Genomic DNA, 16,819 nt, shown 5'->3' on the forward strand with positions numbered 1-16,819 from the left:
ATATACATTTTTGAAAGGTATGAATCAATTGGGTTAAATTATAATCACGATTTCATTGTGAATCCATTTTTTTGTGCACCCTTATTTGAATGTGACTTTAATTGGTGTGTGACGTGACATTTACGTGTGTGTGCGTGTGTGAGCAGCATGAATGATGGTGTTTAATACAAAGCATAAATGATGGTGTTTAATACAACCGATGCCTTTCTATATGTCCTTGTCATGTTGTTTTGGTAACCATGGCGATGGACTCACCTCATCAATACTGCTTCAATCAGCGCTGCACATCGGGACATATTTGTCAATATATCCCTGTGTGTGTGTGTGTGTGTGTGAGAGTAAACATTGAAAGGCATTCAGAGGGTCAAAGGTCATTGGGAGCAAGACAACTAACAACAAAGTGTAAGGTAATTAGTAATTAGTGGTATTATGACCACCTTTTTGTTGATGAGATGAAATAACATTGAAGCAGAGGATTAAGTCAACACCACGCTCACATCATTGGTTGTAAATGGTTGCCATGGTGATGACCACTGCTGCACTTCTCACCTCTTATTTAAAGACAAGATAAATATTAATTAAAAAACAGGAAAGATTATTTAAAGACAAGAAAATATTATTCAAAGACAATAAAAGATTATTTAAAGACAAGAAAAGATTAATTAAAAAACAGGAAAGATTATTTAAAGACAAGAAAATATTAATTAAAAAACAGGAAAGATTATTTAAAGACAAGAAAATATTAATTAAAAAACAGGAAATATTATTTAAAGACAAGAAAATATTATTTAAAGACAAGAAAAGATTAATTAAAAAACAGGAAAGATTATTTAAAGACAAGAAAATATTTGAAGACAAGAAATGATTAATTAAAAAACAGGAAAGATTATTTAAAGACAAGAAAAGATTAATTAAAAAACAGGAAAGATTATTTAAAGACAAGAAAAGATTATTTAAAGACAATAAAATATTATTTACAGACAAGAAAAGAATAAAGACAAGAAAATATTCAAAGACAAGAAAAGATTTTTTAAAGACAAAAAAATATTATTTGCAGACAAGAAAATAATATTTAAAGACAAACTTTCAACAGTCGACCACTGAGTGTTATTTAAATAAATCCTACATTATAACAAACATTTTAATCTTCTATTGGGATAATATACTTTCCTTTCAATGCACGTATTATTGTGTACATTTACTTGAAAAACTTTTTTTTTAATCCTAAATGGATAAAAAGTAAAATAGTAAAATCTTGAAACTTTTTACTGACCATCAATTCTTTTTAGGTTTCTATTTATTTCTATTTCATTGATTGCTATTATTACTACTATTATTCCCTCAATGTTATGTTTTTATTCATGTGTTATTTATACTTTATTTTTACATATATTTTAAAATGTTTTATACTTTTTTATTTTCTTCTTTGTTGTTTTACCATTATCTCTTAATTATGTTATCTGGTTATTGTTAAAGTGTCCTCGGGTTATTTGAAAGGTGCTTATACATGAAATGTATTAATATGATTATGATTATTAAAGCTGTCTGCGTTGCCACTCACCTGTGTATTAAACATAAATCATATTTGATTGATTCAGTGCTTGCTGCCTTTGTTGACTGTCATAAAAGTGTAATAAGAAGTTAACCTCTGCATACTGAGGGGAAAAAAATTGACTGACCATTAATTGAAATGATGTGGCGTTCTTCTATGGTCGGCATCACAATTTTCCCACCTTGGCAGCACCCGTGTCCTTCTGTAGTGACGTCATAAAAGACACAATTAGTCCAAAATCATTTGACAATTTTCTACCTTTTTTTCATCTGTTTTGAACTTTTATTTAAAGTTTCCTACAGATCACAGCAGTCAGTTTTGAATGATGAACCCAAATATTCCCGCACTCTGCTCACTTTTGTGACCACGATCATCAGACCAGAAACAGTTTGTTCACACAACTACGTAAATATAAAGGGAGAAACAAACTAACAGAAGGTCAGTCATTGGAAGAAGAACCTGCGCCAAAGCCGAGAGATCGATGCTGACGTCCATCAGACATCCCATTAAGCGTTATGCAAGTCACTATCAGAGAGGCGTGGAAGGTGTGCTGGCTCAAAGTATGTCATGCAATGAAAGATTGGTGACCAAAGTGCGGCCCCCGGCACATTCTAAATATTCTATTACAAAACACATTAAAAAGTGGAATAAAAGAATGAAGAGCTGAAATGTTGACTCTAACAACACAAAGCTCTATAGGCTGAGGTTTCTTGCTCTAGAACTAATTGCTAAAAAAAATAATTTAAGTCAATTTTGTTATGAATCATTGACCAATTGAAGGCTTCAATTACTTCGCATCAAAACATTTACTTTCAAATATTTTTGTAGGGAAAATATTGCATATTTTCAGTATTTGCCGTATAATTTTTTTTTTTTTTTCGACAAAAAGGGCATTAAACACAAAAAAAACATTTAAAAAAATATCATAAATACAATCTGAAGTTGATCTAGAGTTTTAAGCATTGAAATAAAAATTAAAAAATTCCTTACATGACTTATTTTTAACACTTTTTGTGAGTCGGTCTTTTTGGGTCTCGAGACTTTTAGAGACATTTTATTTTGAAACTGTCAGCGCTCCAAAAAATCCTAATGAATCAAAATCAATGTTGTTATGAATCATTGACCTCTTGAAGGCGTCAATTACTTTGCATCAAAACATTTACTTTCAAATATTTTTGTAGGGAAAATATTGCATATTTTCAGTTTTTGCCGTATAAAAATGTTTTTTTTTCGACAAAAAGGGCATTAAACACAAAAAAAACATTTAAAAAATATCATAAATACAATCTGAAGTTGATCTAGACTTTTAAGCATTGAAATAAAAAATAAAAAATTCCTTACATGACTTATTTTTAACACTTTTTTTTGAGTGTCTTTTTGTGTCCCGAGACTTTTAGAGCGATTTTATTTTGAAACTGTCAGCGCTCCAAAAAATCCTAATGAATCATTGACCTCTTGAAGGCTTCAATTACTTTGCATCAAAACATTTACTTTCAAATATTTTTGTAGGGAAAATATTGCATATTTTCAGTATTTGCCGTATAAATTATTTTTTTCCCCCGACAAAACGGGCATTAAACACACAAAAAAAACATTTAAAAAATATCATAAATACAATCTGAATTTGATCTAGAGTTTTAAGCATTGAAATAAAAATCAAATAATTCCTCACATGACTTATTTTTAACACTTTTTGTGAGTCGGTCTTTTTGGGTCTCGAGACTTTTAGAGACATTTTATTTTGAAACTGTCAGCGCTCCAAAAAATCCTAATGAATCAAAATCAATGTTGTTATGAATCATTGACCTATTGAAGGCTTCAATTACTTTGCATCCAAACATTTACTTTCAAATATTTTTGTGGGGAAAATATTGCATATTTTCAGTTTTTGCCGTATAAAAATGTTTTTTTTTCGACAAAAAGGGCATTAAACACAAAAAAAACATTTTAAAAATATCATAAATACAATCTGAAGTTGATCTAGAGTTTTAAGCATTGAAATAAAAATAAATAAATTCCTTATTTTTAACACTTTTTTTGAGTGTCTTTTTGGGTCCCGAGACTTTTAGAGACATTTTATTTTGAAACTGTCAGCGCTCCAAAAAATCCTAATGAATCAAAATCAATGTTGTTATGAATCATTGACCAATTGAAGGCTTCAATTACTTCGCATCAAAACATTTAAATTCAAATATTTTGTAGGGAAAATATTGCATATTTTCAGTATTTGCCGTATAAAAAAATTTTTTTTTTCGACAAAAAGGGCATTAAACACAACAAAAAACATTTTAAAAATATCATAAATACAATCTGAAGTTGATCTAGACTTTTAAGCATTGAAATAAAAAATAAAAAATTCCTTACATGACTTATTTTTAACACTTTTTTTTGAGTGTCTTTTTGTGTCCCGAGACTTTTAGAGCGATTTTATTTTGAAACTGTCAGCGCTCCAAAAAATCCTAATGAATCAAAATCAATGTTGTTATGAATCATTGACCTCTTGAAGGCTTCAATTACTTTGCATCAAAACATTTACTTTCAAATATTTTTGTAGGGAAAATATTGCATATTTTCAGTATTTGCCGTATAAATTATTTTTTTCCCCCGACAAAACGGGCATTAAACACACAAAAAAAAACATTTAAAAAATATCATAAATACAATCTGAATTTGATCTACAGTTTTAAGCATTGAAATAAAAATCAAATAATTCCTCACATGACTTATTTTTAACACTTTTTGTGAGTCGGTCTTTTTGGGTCTCGAGACTTTTAGAGACATTTTATTTTGAAACTGTCAGCGCTCCAAAAAATCCTAATGAATCAAAATCAATGTTGTTATGAATCATTGACCTATTGAAGGCTTCAATTACTTCGCATCCAAACATTTACTTTCAAATATTTTTGTGGGGAAAATATTGCATATTTTCAGTTTTTGCCGTATAAAAATGTTTTTTTTTCGACAAAAAGGGCATTAAACACAAAAAAAACATTTTAAAAATATCATAAATACAATCTGAAGTTGATCTAGAGTTTTAAGCATTGAAATAAAAATAAATAAATTCCTTATTTTTAACACTTTTTTTGAGTGTCTTTTTGGGTCCCGAGACTTTTAGAGACATTTTATTTTGAAACTGTCAGCGCTCCAAAAAATCCTAATGAATCAAAATCAATGTTGTTATGAATCATTGACCTATTGAAGGCTTCAATTACTTCGCATCAAAACATTTACTTTCAAATATTTTTGTGCGGAAAATATTGCATATTTTCAGTATTTGCCGTATAAATTATTTTTTTTTTTCGACAAAAAGGGCATTAAACACAAAAAAAACATTTAAAAAATATCATAAATACAATCTGAAGTTGATCTAGAGTTTTAAGCATTGAAATAAAAATAAAAAAATTCCTTATTTTTAACACTTTTTTTTGAGTGTCTTTTTGTGTCCCGAGACTTTTAGAGACATTTTATTTTGAAACTGTCAGTGCTCCAAAAAATCCTAATGAATCAAAATCAATGTTGTTATGAATCATTGACTTGTTTAGAGGCCCCGAGTACTTCATAGTAAATATTCTACTGTGACTTTTGTCAGATTTTCTAATCAAATCACTTTTCACTCACACACACACACACACACACACACACACACACACACACACACACACACACACACACACACACACACACACACACACACACACACACACACACACACACACACACGCAATAAAAGATTGGTGTCCAAAGTGCGGCCTTCGGCACATTCTAAATATTGTATTACAAAACACATTAAAAAGTGGAATAAAAGAGTGAAGAGCTGAGATGAAAAAGTTGCAATGTTGACTCTAATAACACAAAGCTCTATCGGCTGAGCTTGCTCTAGAACTAATTGCTAAAAAAAATAAATAATTTAAATCAATTTTGTTATGAATCATTGACCTCTTGAAGGCTTCAATTACTTCGCATCCAAACATTTAAATTCAAATATTTTGTAGGGAAAATATTGCATATTTTCAGTATTTGCCGTACAAAAAATTGTTTTTTTTCGACAAAAAGGGCATTAAACACAAAAAAAACATTTTAAAAATATCATAAATACAATCTGAAGTTGATCTAGTGCAGGGGTCGGCAACCCAAAATGTGGAAAGAGCCATATTGGACCAAAAATACAAAAACAAATCTGTCTGGAGCCACAACAAATTAAAAGCCATATTACATACAGATAGTGTGTTATGAGATATAAATTGAATTAAGAGGACTTAAAGGACACTAAATGAGCTCAAATATAACTACAAATGAGGCATAATGATGCAATATGCACATATAGCTAGCCTAAATAGCATGTTAGCATCGATTAGCTTGCAGTCATGCAGTGACCAAATATGTCTAATTAGCACTCCACACAAGTCAATAACCAACAAAACCAGATAGTGTGTCATGAGATATAAATTGAATAAAGAGGACTTAAAGGAAACTAAATGAGCTCAAATATAGCTACAAATGAGGCATAATGATGCAATATGTACATATAGCTAGCCTAAATAGCATGTTAGCATCGATTAGCTTGCAGCCATGCAGTGACCAAATATGTCTGATTAGCACTCCACACGAGTCAATAACATCAACAAAACTCACCTTTGTGCATTCACGCACACAATTAAAAGTGTGGTGGACAAAATGAGACAGAAAAAGAAGTGGCATAAAACACGTCCTAGGAAGTCGGAGAAAGTTGTACATGTAAACAAGGTGAGTTCAAGGACCGCCAAAATTAGTAGGACAAAACGGCGCTCGCCAAATACTCGAATCAGTGAAGCATGTTTAATATAAACAGTGTGATTTATAACAATTAGGGAGGTTTGTGTCATGTTTGTCCTACAGAAACCATATTAAAACAAAAAATTGATTTTTTTCCCCTCGTCTTTTTCCATTTTTCATACATTTTTGAAAAAGCTTCAGAGAGCCACTAGGGCGGCGCTAGAGCCGCGGGTTGCCGACCCCTGATCTAGAGTTTTAAGCATTGAAATAAAAATCAAAAAATTCCTTACATGACTTATTTTGAACACTTTTTTTTGAGTGTGTCTTTTTGTGTCCCGAGACTTTTAGAGACATTTTATTTTGAAACTGTCAGCGCTCCAAAAAATCCTAATGAATCAAAATCAATGTTGTTATGAATCATTGACTTGTTTAGAGGCCCCGAGTACTTCATAGTAAATATTCTACTGGGACTTTTGTCATATTTTCTAATCAAAACACTTTTCACTTACACACACACACACACACACACACACACACACACACACACACACACACACACACACACACACACACACACACACACACACACACACACACACACACACACCACTATTGTCAAAAACAAAACAAAACATGGCACGAAGGGTTTGAGGAAAAACACCACATTTGAGGCATCCACAGTGGGGAATTACTCAAATTAATCTAAATAAATAGTATGAAACATATGATAAAACATATGTAAAAATAAAACATAAATGTAACATTAATACGTTAATAAAAACATAACACTGAGAGAATAATGATAGTAACAATAGCCATAAATAAGACAGAAAACAACATAAAAGTAACATCCATCCATTTTGTACTGCTGATTAGTAAAAAGCCTGATTTAAAAAGTGCTTTTAGCCTTTCTTTTTTTTAAAAATGGTATTTAAGCCATAAAAAACATGTTTTCTTTGACATTGAACATCAAAAAACTAAAAAAAGAAAACTTCATATCTACAAATAGATTTGAAGTTCATCTCCAGATGTGTTGCTATCCACCTTAGCCACCAGAGGGCAGTTGAGTGCTGAATATCCTCAAATGTGTTTTTGTGGCTATTCCAATTTTGACCACGGCGTCAGTTGCTATGTAGAGTGGCGCTTTCCATCATTTTCAGCAGACTGCATTGCCGATTATCAACCCCACCCAGGAATGGGGCCATACGAATCCCTTACCTACTGTATATAGTTTATAAAAACAATTCTGAGACCAAACTTGAAGGGAGCCCTAAAAGTTAAAAAATAAATACAATAGATGTTGTATTGCTTTTAAAAAGAAAAAATATCAAAATGGCCCCCGCATGCTTTCATTTTTCAATGGGCCCTCAATGGAAAAGGTTTGGACACCCTTGCTATAAAGTATACCCCAGAACAGGCTATAGTAGCAAACAGGTTTGCTACTATAGCCTGACTTTATAGCAGTACAGGCTATACTAGCAAACATGTTTGCTACTATAGCCTGTTCTGTGGTATACTTTATAGCAGTACAGGCTATACTAGCAAACATGTTTCCTAGTATAGCCTGACTTTATAGCAGAGCAGGCTATAGTAGCAAGCAGGTTTGCTACTATAGCCTGACTTTAGAACAGAACAGGCTATACTAGCAAACATGTTTGTTAGTATAGCCTGACTTTATAGCAGTACAGGCTATAGTAGCAAACAGGTTTGCTACTATAGCCTGACTTTATAACAAAACAGGCTATACTAGCAAACATGTTTGCTAGTATAGCCTGTTCTGTGGTGTACTTTATAGCAGTACAGGCTATACTAGCAAACATGTTTCCTAGTATAGCCTGACTTTATAGCAGAGCAGGCTATACTAGCAAACATGTTTGCTAGTATAGCCTGACTTTATAGCAGTACAGGCTATAGTAGCAAACAGGTTTGCTACTATAGCCTGACTTTAGAACAGAACAGGCTACACTAGCAAACATGTTTGCTAGTATAGCCTGTTCTGTGGTATGCTTTATAGCAGTACAGGCTATACTAGCAAACATGTTTCCTAGTATAGCCTGACTTTATAGCAGAGCAGGCTATACTAGCAAACATGTTTGCTAGTATAGCCTGACTTTATAGCAGAGCAGGCTATACTAGCAAACATGTTTGCTAGTATAGCCTGACTTTATAGCAGTACAGGCTATAGTAGCAAACAGGTTTGCTACTATAGCCTGACTTTATAACAGAACAGGCTATACTAGCAAACATGTTTGCTAGTATAGCCTGTTCTGTGTTATACTTTATAGCGGAACAGGCTATACTAGCAAACATGTTTCCTAGTATAGCCTGACTTTATAGCAGAACAGGCTATATTAGCAAACATGATTGCGAGTATAGCCTGTTCTGTGTTATACTTTATAGCGGAACAGGCTATACTAGCAAACATGTTTGCTAGTATAGCCTGTTCTGTGGCATACTTTGGTCGTTAAATGTGTAAATAGTTTTCTTCCCTGCAGGAACATTCCGAGGCGTTTGCAAGGACATTGATCATTTTGCAGAGGATGCAGATTACGAGCAGGACGCTGCAGAATATTTGCTACGTGAGTATCACAGCTGTGCCACAACAACACCAACTGTGTGTGACTCGTTACGGGTGTTGTGGCCGGGCGGAACTTTCTACGGGCCAACACAGCTGTGCCATAACAACACCAACTGTGTGTGACTCATTACGGGTGTTGTAGCCGGGCGGAACTCTCCATGGGCCAATGGAAGAATGATCAGAAATAGCCAGCAGAATGTGAAGGACAAGCTGGACTAGGACTAGGCTGGAATAGGACAAACTGGACTAGGACTGGGACTAGGCTGGACTAGGACAAGCTGGACTAGGACTAGGCTGGACTAGGACTAGGCCGGACCAGGCTGATGTCCTCATGATGCTGGTCTGACTTGACAGGAAGACCAAGTCAAGACTAATGACTCCAGAAGCAATAATTACTCAAAGTAATCTAAATTAAAGTAGTCACACACACACTAGGTGTGGCGACATTTTTCTCTGCATTTGACCCATCCCCTTGTTCACCCCCTGGGAGGTGAGGGGAGCAGGGAGCAGCAGCGGTGGCCGCGCCCAGGAATCCTTTTTGGTGATTTAACCCCCAATTCCAAGCTTTGATGCTGAGTGCCAAGCAGGGAGGTAATGGCTCCCATTTTTATAGTCTTTGGTATGACTCGGCCGGGGTTTGAACTCACAACCTACCCATCTCAACCACTAGGCCACTGAGCAGGATTAAATGAATTACTGCTCTGTATTAACTATAAAATACACACACACACTATCTTATATACTAAGTATTGGAGAAACAGTATCATCTCGTGCAGAGGTACAAAAGCGGGGGTATTTTGAATATTATGGCCTGTAGGCTACTGGGAGCTAGCAGCTACACAGCAGCTAAGCACATATTAGCACAAAAGCTAGATATGCGTACTAGTGTCCGGTCCGAAGCTGCAGCCATCAGGGCGCTGCTTTGTAAGCCGCCACAACGCTCTGCGTTCCCGGAACGGCGTCAACATACCGAGTGTTTTTGAAGAAGGGGGGTGGGGGGGGATTCTTCAGGGCGTCTTTCGCTGCACTGGTCTCACTGGGGTGTTTGCAGCACACGGAGTCCAACTGTAAAGAAGGATTGTTTTTTTTGGTTAGGTGAGCAAACACATTCCAAAAGGTGGCTCTCAAATAATTTCACAGCGCACAGGGGAAAGCTTACCCGAGATGTTATCCAATTTGCAATTCAATTCCGAGATCGGCAAAGTCCGAGTGCTCACAGCTCCAACACATCCATCGCCACGGGCGGCTTTTGGGCGCCTCGAACGCCTGCCGTCGTCTTCCGAATTTGTCGACAGACTCTGTTATCACTAGAGATGTCCAATAATGGCTTTTTTTCCGATATCTGATATTGTCCAACTCTTAAATACCGATTCCGATATCAAGCGATACCGATATATACAGTGGTGGAATGAACACATTATTATGCCTCATTTTGTTGTGATGCCCCGCTGGATGCATTAAACAATGTAACAAGGTTTTCCACAATAAATCAACTCAAGTTATGTAACAAAATGCCAACATGGCACTGCCATATTTATTATTGAAGTCACAAAGTGCATTATTTTTGTTAACATGCCTCAAAACAGCAGCTTGGAATTTGGGACATGCTCTCCCTAACAGAGCATGAGGAGATTGAGATGGTGGGGGGGTAGCGGGGGGTGTATATTGGAGCATCCCAGAAGAGTTAGTGCTCCAAGGGATTCTGGGTATTTGTTGTGTTGTGTTTATGTTGTGTTACGGTGCGGATGTTCTCCCCAAATGTGTTTGTCATTCTTGTTTGGTGTGGCTTCACAGTGTGGCGCATATTTGTAACAGTGTTAAACTTGTTTATACGGCTACCCTCAGTGTGACCTGTATGGCTGTTGATCAAGTATGCCTTGCATTCACTTGTGTGTGTGAAAAGCCGTAGATATATTATGTGACTGGGCCGCCACGCAAAGGCAGTGTCTTTAAGGCACGCCCCCAATATTGTTGTCTGGGTGGAAATCGGGAGGAATTTGGGAGAATGGTTGCCCCGGGAGATTTTGGGGATCGCACTGAATTTGGGGAGTCTCCCGGGAAAATGGGGAGGGTTGGCAAGTATGACTGGGAGACGCAACTGCTCTGTACTTCTCCCTACGGCCGTGTACACAGCGGCGTTTTAAAAAGTCATACATTTTACTTTTTGAAACCGATACCGATAATTTCAGATATTACATTTTAAAGCATTTATCGGCCAATATCGGCAGTCCGATATTATCGGACATCCCTAGTTATTAGAGATGAATAAATGCTTTAAAATGTAATATCAGAAATTATCGGTATCGTTTTTTTATTATCGGTATCGTTTTTTTTTTGTTGGTTTTTTTAATAATTATTTTTTTATTAAATCCACATAAAAAACACAAGATACACTTACAATTAGTGCACCAAGCCAAAAAACCTCCCTCCCACATTTACACTCATTCACACAAAAGGGTTGTTTCTTTCTGTTATTAATATTCTGCTTCCTACATGATATATCAATATATATCAATACAGTCTGCAAGGGATACAGTCCGTAAGCACACATGATTGTGCGTGCTGCTGCTCCACTAATAGTACTAACCTTTAACAGTTAATTGTACTCATTTTCATTCATTACTAGTTTCTATGTAACTGTTTTTATATTGTTGTACTTTCTTTTTTTATTCAAAAAAATGTTTTTAATTTATTTATCTTATTTTATTTTATTAATTTTTTAAAAAGTACCTTATCTTCACCATACCTGGTTGTCCAAATTAGGCATAATAATTAGAGATGTCCGATAATATCGGTCTGCCGATATTATCGGCCGATAAATGCGTTAAAATGTAATATCGGAACTTATCGGTATCGGTTTTTTTATTATCAGTATCGTTTTGTTTTTGTTTTTTTTTCTTGTTTTTTTTAATTAAATCAACATAAAAAACACAAGATACACTTACAATTAGTGCACCAACCCAAAAAACCTCCCTCCCCCATTTACACTCATTCACACAAAAGGGTTGTTTCTTTCTGTTATTAATATTCTGCTTCCTACATGATATATCAATATATATCAATACAGTCTGCAAGGGATACAGTCCGTAAGCACACATGATTGTGCGTGCTGCTGCTCCACTAATAGTACTAACCTTTAACAGTTAATTTTACTCATTTTCATTCATTACTAGTTTCTATGTAACTGTTTTTATATTGTTGTACTTTCTTTTTTTATTCAAAAAAATGTTTTTAATTTATTTATCTTATTTTATTTTATTAATTTTTTAAAAAGTACCTTATCTTCACCATACCTGGTTGTCCAAATTAGGCATAATAATTAGAGATGTCCGATAATATCGGTCTGCCGATATTATCGGCCGATAAATGCGTTAAAATGTAATATCGGAACTTATCGGTATCGGTTTTTTTATTATCAGTATCGTTTTGTTTTTGTTTTTTTTTCTTGTTTTTTTTAATTAAATCAACATAAAAAACACAAGATACACTTACAATTAGTGCACCAACCCAAAAAACCTCCTTCCCCCATTTACACTCATTCACACAAAAGGGTTGTTTCTTTCTGTTATTAATATTCTGCTTCCTACATTATATATCAATATATATCAATACAGTCTGCAAGGGATACAGTCCGTAAGCACACATGATTGTGCGTGCTGCTGCTCCACTAATAGTACTAACCTTTAACACTTCATTTGACTCATTTTCATTCATTACTAGTTTCTATGGAACTGTTTTTATATTGTTTTACTTTCTTTTTTATTCAAGAAAATGTTTTTAATTTATTTATCTTATTTTATTTGATTCATTTTTTTTAAAAAGTACCTTATCTTCACCATACCTGGTTGCCCAAATTAGGCATAATAATTAGAGATGTCCGATAATATCGGTCTGCCGATATTATCGGCCGATAAATGCGTTAAAATGTAATATCGTAAATGATATGTATCGTTTTTTTTATTATCAGTATCGTTTATTTATTTATTTTTTTCTTGTTTTTTTTCTTAAATCCACATAAAAAACACAAGATACACTTACAATTAGTGCACCAACCCAAAAAAACCTCCCTCCCCCATTTACACTCATTCACACAAAAGGGTTGTTTCTTTCTATTATTAATATTCTGCTTCCTACATTATATATCAATATATATCAATACAGTCTGCAAGGGATACAGTCCGTAAGCACACATGATTGTGCGTGCTGCTGCTCCACTAATAGTACTAACCTTTAACAGTTAATTTGACAAATTTTCATTAATTACTAGTTTCTATGTAACTGTTTTTATATTGTTTTACTTTCTTTTTTATTCAAGAAAATGTTTTTAATTTATTTATCTTGTTTTATTTGATTCATTTTTTTAAAAAGTACCTTATTTTCACCATACCTGGTTGTCCAAATTAGGCATAATATTGTGTTAATTCCACGACTATATATATCGGTTGATATCGGTATCGGTAATTAAAGAGTTGGACAATATCGGCATATCGGATATCGGCAAAAAGCCATTATCGGACATCCCTAATAATAATGTGTTAATTCCACGACGGTATATATCGGTTGATATCGGTATTGGTTGATATCGGCATCAGTACTTAAAGAGTTGGACAATATCGGAATATCGGATATCTGCAAAAAGCCATTATCGGACATCCCTACTAGTTATCATAGTTCCAAATTGGTATCGTCAATGTCTTTAAAGGAAAGAAGTTCTCAGAGGAGTATCCAGCAGCACATGTTCCCCCGAACTCGAACCCGAACCCGAACTTCTCCTTGAGATGATCTCGCCAATTAAGTTGACCCATCAGTTTATTGGAGAAGAGTGCAAAAGAGAGGCTGTCTGGATCATTTAGACGGGGCAAAGAGATGGGAGAGGGAGGGGAAACGTGTCCGCCCTCGTTCCGAGCCAGCAGGAAATCTCCATGGTTGAAAGGTTTCTTTCCCCCCCAGGCGCCGTGCGAGCATCCAGCCTCTTCCCCATCCTCAGCGTGGGCCTGCTGTTCCTGGGGGGCGTGTGCGTGGCGGCCAGCGAGTTCTACAAGTCGCGCCACAACGTCATCCTCACGGCGGGCATCCTCTTCGTCTCAGCAGGTCGGCCCCTTCACCCGCACGCCCCCAGACAATGGGCATCACCATGGCAACCGTTTGCTCCTCAGGTCTCAGCAACATCATCGGCATCATCGTGTACATATCGGCCAACTCGGGCGACCCCAGCCAGAGCGACAACAAGAAGAGCTACTCCTACGGCTGGTCCTTCTACTTCGGGGCGCTTTCCTTCGTGCTGGCGGAGATGGTCGGCGTGCTGGCGGTGCACGTGTTCATCGAGAAGCACCGGCAGCTGCGCACCAAAGGCCGGCCCTCCCTCATCAAGCCGGCGCTTCCCCGCAGCAAGCGCTACTACCACAACCGGCCCCGCGGGTACAGCAACCGGAGCAACCACAGCATGGCCGAGTCCGCCTCCAACTCCCTCCGGGGGTCCCTGGTGCGGGAGAACTCGCTCTCCAAGGTGGTGGCCCCGCCCAGTTTGCCCACGCCGTTGACGGTGAGCTCGGACTTTGTGTTGTACGCGCTGGCCTCGCCTCTGAAGGACGGTAAGGTTGACATGTTGGACGGTTTAGCCGCTGACGACACCGACATGCTGCCCGGGAACTGCAGAAGAACCACTCCGGTCTGAGAACTGAAAGAAGTCCAAAGACTCCACGGTGACCTCAATACAACTTGTAGACCAAAAGATAAAAACATTTTGACATCCAGTAGAGTTTTTTTCCAAAATGAGAGATATGGTGAGAAGTAGGGATGATGTTTGATAAGAAATGATCCAGTTCGAGCCCATTATCGAATCCTCTTATCGAACCGATTCCTTATCGATTCTCTTATCGAACCCAGATAGGTGGTTGTATATGGAAAAAAAACAATATTTGGTTTAACAAAAGCTCACTTTTATTTTATAAGAAAAAACTAAAATAAAATAAATAAATATTGACTGTTACCCCCCTAAAAAAATAAAATAATTAAATATTGACTGTTGTTACCCAAAGTATATTAAAGTGGGATTTTTCAGAAAAACAAATATATACAGTAACACAAAAACAACCTGTATCTGTGATCACTAAAGGTGTATAAATAATAATATAGTGTTAAATAAAATCAGTCCCTTGGGCACAAAACTAAAAAATAATACAACTCTCCAAAAAGTGCACTTCTGCTGCTATTGGAACATACTAACTACACACACAGGCAGACAGCTAACAAACAATCCAAGACGTCTAATAAAGTTCCAATACAGATTAATCCATTTAGGCTCTTTATTGTTGTTGATCTTGCTTTATCTTTTCCTATCTTTACTTTTGTCTTGCACTGGACTGTTATTTATTTATTTTTTCAACTGAAATACACACAATGACAAATGTATAAGCTATGTGATTCAATTAACATACGGAAATGTAACACACAATATGTAAATATTAGCGTCACACAAATATACAGTACTATCATCAAACAAATACTTCTGAGTGTTGAAACTATTTTGATGGTGGAAATACACGACTGGCAGCCATTTTAAGTCCTCAAAACATCCATTGAAACAGTGCACAAAAATCGTTTTTTAATAAACATCTTAGTATCAAACTTAAACACTTTCCACTTTAATATTGAGTTACATAAACAAGTTAAACAGTTTACTTACAGACTTATCTTTTCCAAGGCTTGTAAGAGCTAACACAACTTGTCTACTTCTCAATTGTCTCATGAACTTAACTAACGTCGTCAACCCGGAAGTGCCCAAACTATTGACGCGTAGTATTTTCATATCGCCACAAGGTGTTAGTAAGAGTCTACAATCAAATGGGCATAACATTGCCCATTTGGGATTCGTTCCCAGGGATTCGAATAAAGAACCAACTCTTTTTTTTTACCGATAACGGGAACCGGTTCTCAAAAAGGGATTTGAGCCCTTGGAATCGGTTCTTTTCTTATCGAACAACCGGGAGAATCAGTTTCAAACATCATTCCTAATGAAAAGCAGAGTAAAGCCGCTGGTCCTCCACATGGAGGAGTTGGTTCAGGCTTCTGGTCAGGATGCCCCTCCAAAGCCTCCCTGGGGAGGTGTTTCGGGAACTCCGACCGGTAAGAGGCTACGGGGAAGACCCAGGACATGTTGGGGGGGGGACTATATTTCCCAGCTGTCCTGGGAACGCCTCGGCAGGAGCTGGACAGAGTATCTGACGAGAGGGAAGTCTGACCTTCTCTGCTTAGGTTGCTGCCCCCGCAACCCGTCTTGGCATAAGTGCAAGAAGATGGATGGTTGGATAGTTTTTTCCTCAAATCAAAACAAACATTTCATCAATGCATGGGCGACCAGCCTGAATAAATGAATGCCTCACCTTCAATTAGAAAATACATTCTCACCCAATTGTATTTCACACCACTAAATAAACGATCACAACAAACTAGTAACCAAGATTTTACAACAATTCTACATTTTAATAACCTGACTCTGACCAGATCCTTGTCGTCGGCTGAGCTCCACACAAGGATGCGGGACTTCTCAATAGGAGATGTATTTCAGAAGGCAGTAAGTAGTGCATGCCTGGTGCTCTCTGCAGATGAGTAAGTACAGCATGTGGTCAATCACAATATATACAAGTTATGTTATGCTCTGTCATTGTAAAAATCAACAAAAGTATTTCATACTTTGACAGTTTTGTAGGTTGACTCCTTACAGAAATATGGACAATAATGTACATAATATTTCATTGCAACTGAGAAATATATATTTATAGAATATAAGAAAACATCTTTATTACGGCACTTTGAGTTCATGATTACTTTATGTGCACAAATCTTAATTTTATAAATATTTGTATTCTGAATGTTTAAAGAAACAGTTTTGGACAGCAATAAATCAAAATACTAATGCTATTGTGTTTTACGTCTCT

At 36.1% G+C, this 16,819-nt stretch overlaps 2 protein-coding genes across 4 annotated transcripts in view; one reads left to right on the forward strand and one right to left on the reverse strand.

The window, feature by feature from the left end:
* The window catches only part of LOC133639670 (voltage-dependent calcium channel gamma-3 subunit-like), a 16,683-nt gene extending 1,119 nt beyond the window's left edge, over positions 1-15,564 (forward strand). The window contains exons 2-4 of one of the 2 annotated variants that reach the window (XM_062033176.1): positions 8,785-8,883; positions 13,833-13,973; positions 14,039-15,564. In XM_062033176.1, coding sequence (XP_061889160.1) covers positions 8,785-8,883; positions 13,833-13,973; positions 14,039-14,556 — 758 coding nt within the window. In that variant the 3' untranslated portion in view covers positions 14,557-15,564. The remainder of the gene's footprint in view (positions 1-8,784; positions 8,884-13,832; positions 13,974-14,038) is intronic. The other variant, XM_062033177.1, reaches the window with a different exon arrangement.
* The window catches only part of LOC133639669 (aprataxin-like), an 80,438-nt gene that overhangs the window by 27,759 nt on the left and 35,860 nt on the right, over positions 1-16,819 (reverse strand). Inside the window, exon 8 of one of the 2 annotated variants that reach the window (XM_062033174.1) lies at positions 15,421-16,480. The exons of the other annotated variant lie outside the window; for it this stretch is intronic. The gene's annotated coding sequence lies outside the window, so the exon portion shown is untranslated. Of the gene's footprint in view, positions 1-15,420; positions 16,481-16,819 lie in introns of those variants that run through there. 2 annotated transcript variants of the gene reach the window in all.

The sequence above is a fragment of the Entelurus aequoreus genome, linkage group LG22 (genome assembly GCF_033978785.1).
Source record: "Entelurus aequoreus isolate RoL-2023_Sb linkage group LG22, RoL_Eaeq_v1.1, whole genome shotgun sequence".
NCBI lineage: Eukaryota > Metazoa > Chordata > Actinopteri > Syngnathiformes > Syngnathidae > Entelurus > Entelurus aequoreus.